Source organism: Microtus ochrogaster, chromosome 7 (assembly GCF_000317375.1).
Source record: "Microtus ochrogaster isolate Prairie Vole_2 chromosome 7, MicOch1.0, whole genome shotgun sequence".
NCBI lineage: Eukaryota > Metazoa > Chordata > Mammalia > Rodentia > Cricetidae > Microtus > Microtus ochrogaster.
Window position 1 is genome coordinate 79564069 of NC_022014.1, and position 6079 is coordinate 79570147.

The 6079-nt window shown below is 57.7% G+C and overlaps 1 protein-coding gene across 3 annotated transcripts in view; it reads left to right on the forward strand.

Moving 5' to 3' along the window:
- Positions 1 to 3119: 3119 nt before the first annotated feature.
- Sphk1 (sphingosine kinase 1) overlaps positions 3120 to 6079 on the forward strand; it is a 5392-nt gene continuing 2432 nt past the window's right edge. Inside the window, exons 1-2 of one of the 3 annotated variants that reach the window (XM_026780992.1) lie at positions 3120 to 3427; positions 5586 to 5789. In XM_026780992.1, the coding sequence (XP_026636793.1) occupies positions 5780 to 5789 (10 nt within the window). In that variant the 5' untranslated portion in view covers positions 3120 to 3427; positions 5586 to 5779. Of the gene's footprint in view, positions 3767 to 5286; positions 5420 to 5585; positions 5790 to 6079 lie in introns of those variants that run through there. The other 2 variants (XM_026780991.1, XM_026780993.1) reach the window with 2 other exon arrangements.

Consider the following 6079-nt stretch of genomic DNA (forward strand, 5'->3'; position numbering starts at 1 on the left):
CAGAGAAACCCTGTCTCGAAAAACAAAACAGAGAGAGAGAGAGAGAGAGAGAGAGAGAGAGAGAGAGATCATAACAATGGCAACCCTTCTAAAGGAAAGCATTTAACTGGGGCTAGCTTAATGTTTCAGAGGTTAGTCCATTATCCGCGTGGCGGGAAGCTTGGTGGCACACAGGCAGATCTGGTCCGGTGCTGGGGAAGGAGCTGAGAGCTCTAAGAAAGAGAGCACTGGCACTGGATGGGGCTTTTGAAACCCCAAAGGTCACAGTTCCTAATGCCACTCCCTAAGCACTCAAATAGAGGAGCCTCTGGGGGCTATTCCTATTCAAACCATCAGAGAGGTAGAGCGGGGTAGAGCCGGGGTAGAGCGGGGTAGAGCAGGATAGAGCCGGGGTAGAGCCGGGTAGAGCCTGGGTAGAGCGGGGTAGAGTGGGGTAGAGCCTGGGTAGAGCGGGGTAGAGTGGGGTAGAGTGAGGTAGAGCCGGGGCAGAGCCGGGGTAGAGCCTGGGTAGAGCTGGGTAGAGTGGGATAGAGCCGGGGTAGAGCGGGGTAGAGCCGGGGTAGAGCATCGCACAGAAGAGGAACCCCAGGGGAAGTCTACATTCCAACACACAGCCAGGCATCCTGCACAGCCTCTCTGGGCCTCCACACCTCCCTGTGTGGCCCGCGGCACCCCCAAGCAATGCCTGGCACGGCCATCATGGAGCAGCTCTGGGAGCAATCAGAACGGAAAGCCACACAGCCGACAGTCTGGGAACAGCTTACCGTTTTCAGAGGTGAACGGTTCCTTTCTCTTGCAACCTCCCAGGCAGCGACAGTAAAAACAGAAAGGATCTGAGGCCCAGAAGGCCTGCACTTGAGGAGCTGAACTCACCAGGGAAGCTGAGCCTGTGATCCCAGCACTCAGGAGGCTGAGACAGGAGGATTACCTTGAGTTTGAGGCTGGACCCGGGGCTAGTTCACAGTACCCATAAGGAGACTCACTACCATACATAACTTCAGTTCCAGAAGATCCAATGCCTCTCCTGACCTCCACAGGCACAGACACACATGTACACGTGTGGTGTACATGCAGAGATGCAGGCAAAATACCCACACACAAAACTAAGTGGACCTGCAGATGCTTTTTTAAAATTACGAAACAAAACCACTGCCAAGGACAGGGAGAGTGACTCAGTTGGTCTCGTGCTGGCCCCATACACACAAAGCCCTGAGTTTGATTGGCAGCATTACATGAGCTTGATGTGGTAGAATAAAGCTGCCATCCGAACACTAGGAAGGTGGAGGCAGGAAGGTCAGGAAAGCTACCATCCTCATTTACGTAGCAAGTTCAGGGACTGCCTGGGATACAAAGCCCTGTCGAATGCCATAAAAATAAAATAAAAATCACCCACAGAAGGTAGCTTCAGGCACGGTGGGTGAGGTGCCAGGCATCCCGTCCTAAGGAAAACAACCGGGGCCAGTGATGACTCTGCAGGTAAAGGCGCCTGCCACCAAGCCTGACTCCCCGAGTTCAAGCACCGGGGATTCTCACAATGTAGAGAACAAGAAAGTCCGTTGACGTTTACACTCATATTATGGCATACCAGTGCACGCGTGCATGCTCGCATGTGTGCACATACACACACATACAAACATGTAAATAACAAAAAACATTTACATGTTTGGTCACCTGGTAGCCTTGAGTTCCTGGGGTGCAGAGGCCAGGTCTCGTGACTGCTTGCTTGTCTCTTGTCTGGCCTAAGGTAGGGGAGGCAGTTGGGGAAAACATCTTAGATATTTCCTTTCTGGGAAAGCCATGTAGGGAGGAAAACAAAGCCTTTGTCTGTGAGACAGGTATGGCCAAAAATAGAGGACTCCTGACTGGTCTGAGGCTAAGGCTAGGTGGGTCTTCCTGGACACAGGCTGGTTAACGGGGGGTGGGGGGGGGAGGGGGGGTGTGCACGCACATGGGGAGGGAGTACTTGGGGGTAAATGCTGCTTCCTTCTCCTGGAGACCCTCAGGCTGCTGGGTACCTGGAGAGGCTGTTGAGGTTGGAAATCCACCAGGCTAACAGATCCCCAGATCCCCTCTGGAGGGACAGGGCCTCACAGACTGGGGGGAGGGCTCACCTTTCTTCTCAGCTGTGCTGGGAATTGGTTTGACAGCTCCATTGAGATCCTTAACCTCTCGGGGTTTCAGTTCCTTCAAGTTTCACAAACACAAACCAACATCTTTTTATTGTTGTTGTTTTGTTTTTTGAGATGAATTTCTCTGTAGCTTTGGAGCCTGTCCTGGAACTAGCTCTGTAGACCAGGCTGGCCTCGAACTCACAGAGATCCGCCTGCCTCTGCCTCCCGAGTGCTGGGATTAAAGGTGTGCGCCACCATCACCCGGCTCACAAACCAACATCTTGTTCATGTCTAGTCCTGGATCCGGGGCCAGGGGTTTCTGGAGTTAGGATAAAGTTCTTTAGAAAGGGATGGTGTCTAGAAAGGCTGCCCAAGATGGGGGAGGGTAAGGAGGATAAGAGAGGCAAAGGCCAAAGAGGTGAGGAGGCCAGGGGATGAGGCAGCTGGGAGTACAGAGGAGCCATTGTGCAGACTGGAACTGGGGCCAGACTGGAACCCCCTCCCACCGGATCTTCAGGGTCAGGAAGGGAACTGGCCCTGAGGCCCAGGGATAAAGAGCCTTGCAGGCTGGGTCTGCTTCTCTTACCAATTCAAAGTCTTCCGTCAACCTCGCCCCAGCTGACCTGAAGTCTAAAAGGATCCAGCCCCACGCCCCAAGGAAAAGCGCGACCCTGCTCCAGGTCAGCATTTAGAGCATGGATTTACACGCAGCCCGGTCTTTCCTTTCCCATGCCTCAGTTTCCCCTCTTCAGTTGCTAACAACTAGCTTTTCAGGCTTGGTAGACAGCCCTTCCCCCAAAAATGTGTGTGTGGGAGAGAGAGAGAAAGAGAGAGAGAGAGAGAGAGAGCGAGCGAGCGCCTGGGCAGCCAGCCCCTCCAAGCTCGAAATCTCGGGGAGAATAGCTTCCTGAGTTTGCTAGATGCCAAAGCCAACCTGGACCCCACATCTCTGGAAAGGGGTGGGACAGGACAGAAAGAGGAGCGAGCAGCAGTAAGATCTGACTGAGCCCCCGCCTCCCACCACGGCTCGCTCTCGTCCTCGCAGCGCGTGACCGCGACACTGCGGCTGCAGAGCCGCCATCCCCTGTCCGCGCTGGATTCCTGGGGTGTGAGGTGGAAAGCCGGAGATGAGGGTGGGTGCAGGACTAGATCTCCGTGGCCACGCGCGGCGGCACTGGGGGTGTATGATGACGCCCGTGCTTCCTCCAACTCCTCTAGTTTTTTGTTTCCGGGAGTTTCTCCACCCGCGAGTGTGTCGCTGAGTCACCTTCTCGGAAGGCTCGGGTCAAGCTGTCCAGGGGCGGTGCAGAGCCAAGGTACATATTGCAGAGACGCGTGCGGAACCGCAGGTTCAGCCTGCGTCCCCTGGCCAGCCGGGGACCCCTAAAATAGTGAGAAACTCGGTTGGGAACTCAGGAGTCCGCTGGGAGAGAAGCCACCTTCAAGGCGTGACCCAGTTCACTGCAACGCCTTGTTATCTGCTCCCCTGCTCCTCCGGAACTCGCACCTTCTGGACTTTAAGAAGGCGATGCAAAGAGAGAGGTGTGTGGGGTCGCGCGGGGGCCGGTGTGGGCGTGCGAGCCCTCCGCATCTGGAGCCGGACCATTGCAACTTCCTTCCTCCGCGGGTCTGGTGTCTGTTTTGGTCTTGCCTGGGTAGGTCACCGAGTCGGACTTGGGAGCTTCATTTTCCCAATCTCCGCGAATAATCTTCCAGAAATTTAAGTCGGGTTAGTTATGGACCCCCTTAGGTCATTTGCCGTGAAATACATCACTTACACAACGACCCATGCGTCCTGTTTATCTCCACCGAAGCGCATACTCCCGGTCTCTTGCACCTTCACCAGGAACTTGCCCCAGTGGGTGGGGAGCGGTGGGACCACGCCCCCATGCTTGCCCCTCCAATCCCGATGAGAGCCCCCCAGTGCCCCTGTCCACCCTGTTGGGTTTCTCCAGTTGGTGAGGATCGTGGATCCGGATCATCCGCTGCAGGCAGCTGCCCAGGCCTCGACAGTATTCCCTGGGGGAAAGGCTCCAACTTTGGAGGTTGCTGAGGAAGCTCCCTCCTCCGGACTTCGTGCTCCAGCTAGGAGTCCCCAAACCGGTTCAGCTTTCTCCCGGAAGGCATGACAAACTGCTTCGGGTTCGGCGGCTGAGTGGTCCAGCGGCTGCGTCTGGAAGCTAAAAGTAAATCCACCACGGAGGAACAGGGGAGCAAGAGAAGCTTGCGGGTGGCGGGTGACCCGACCTGGCCCAGAGTTAGGACAGCAGGAAGGATCTGGGTGTGTAATTCTCTGATCAGGCTAGGGCTAGGCGATGCCAAAGAGGCGCCGCCTCCCTACTGTGAGCAGCAGTTGAGGTACAGCCCAGGGTCCTCAGAGAGAGCGCGGAACCACGCGCACCCGAGGCCCACTCGGTTGCTGGGCGCGGGGATCTGGGCTGCGCCCTCGCTTTCGCGCTACTTAAAGCCGTGCGCGGAACTCCACGCCTCGCTGATTTCCTGAGCTGTTCCTCCAGCTTGTTCTCGACAGGGGTGCACAATCGAGTCCAGGGATCCAGTCCCCCACCCCCAACATCTGCACGTGGCCGAGCCGTGGGCCGCAGCGACCGTGTTGCGGGCGGCACTGTGATGATCCCGGGCGGGTGGGGGACCAGGGCGGCGCGCTGCGCTGGTTCCACACAGGAGAGCCCAAGCAAGGCACGTGGGGCGTGGCCAGGCTGGCGCAGAGACTCAGCGCCCTCCCCGCGCCGCAGCCAAGTTGAGCGAAAAGTTTGAGACCGGAGGGGACCGATCTCTGGGAATCGGTACCAACCCTGTGCTTCAGTTGTCCCTCAGTCGCGAGGTTGAGCCCAGAGGAGCTGCTTTCCGCCACAGGCCGCTAGAGGGACCTGGGTAGGGACGTCCTCCACACCCCCGCCCTCCCGTAGTTGGCGGTGTCTTCGTGGGCCCGCCAGGGAGACCGCCACACGTCTGTGCCTTCAGTGCACACTTGTGCTGGGGCCAGCGCAGAAGGCAGCCGTGGGTCCATCCAGCACGGGCTAGATCCTGCAGGACCTGGGCACTGTTCTCACCAGCGCAGCGAGCACCCCTTTTGGAGACTCGGAGACCCAGCAGCTTCGGAGTTCAGGCGGGGGACGCGGCCACTGGGCCAGAGTGAACGCCTTCCAATGCCAGTTCTGGGAATTTTTGCACCGGGACTCTCCACCAACCCCAAGGGGTGAAGAGCTGGCCTGACGAAGGGAGCCACGGGTCACTGACTCATTCGTCGGGCCGGAATCCAGAGTCCCCTGGAACGGAACGTTCGTGGGGTGGGAGATCCGTTTGGAAAGCTTGATTCTGGACGCATGGGGCTCTGTGATTCCGTAGCATGCAGCTCCTTCCGCGAGGTCTAGGAGCTCTGGCTGGGCACCCTGCCCCACGTGCGTAGAGCCCAGGCAGCGACTCCCACCAACACTGTCTCCTCCTGTCCCCCAGATCTGGCTGCCTCGGGGAATGACGGGGCCGCTCTCACAGCCCAGGGAGGTGGAGAGGGCGAGCCCCACAGCCAGTCGCCAGACACCCTCCTGGGCAACACCGATAAGGAGCTGAATACAGGAGTCACCGTCACCCCTAGCAGCGCCGGGACAGCGCTGGTGGCCCCTTGTCAGCGGGAGCCTCGGGACCTGGCTATGGAACCAGGTTTGTGGGGTACCTGTCTGGGAAAAGCTAAAGGGATGGGTCCCTTTGACCAATAAATAAACGATGGGCCATAGAAAGCCTAGGGTCTCTCGAGAGAAGCATTTTATCCCACAAGGCCAGAAGTCGTCTGGCCCTGAGCCAAAGAAAGAGGTATCGCGGAGTCCCACTCCGGGACAACCTGTGGGAGGCCGCTTCCTCTTGCAGGGCTGTTACCCAAGTAGTGGGCTCCTCCGGTTATGTCACTGTAGCTCTTCCGCCCTCTAGCGGCTAGTTGGGGACATTGCCTTCTT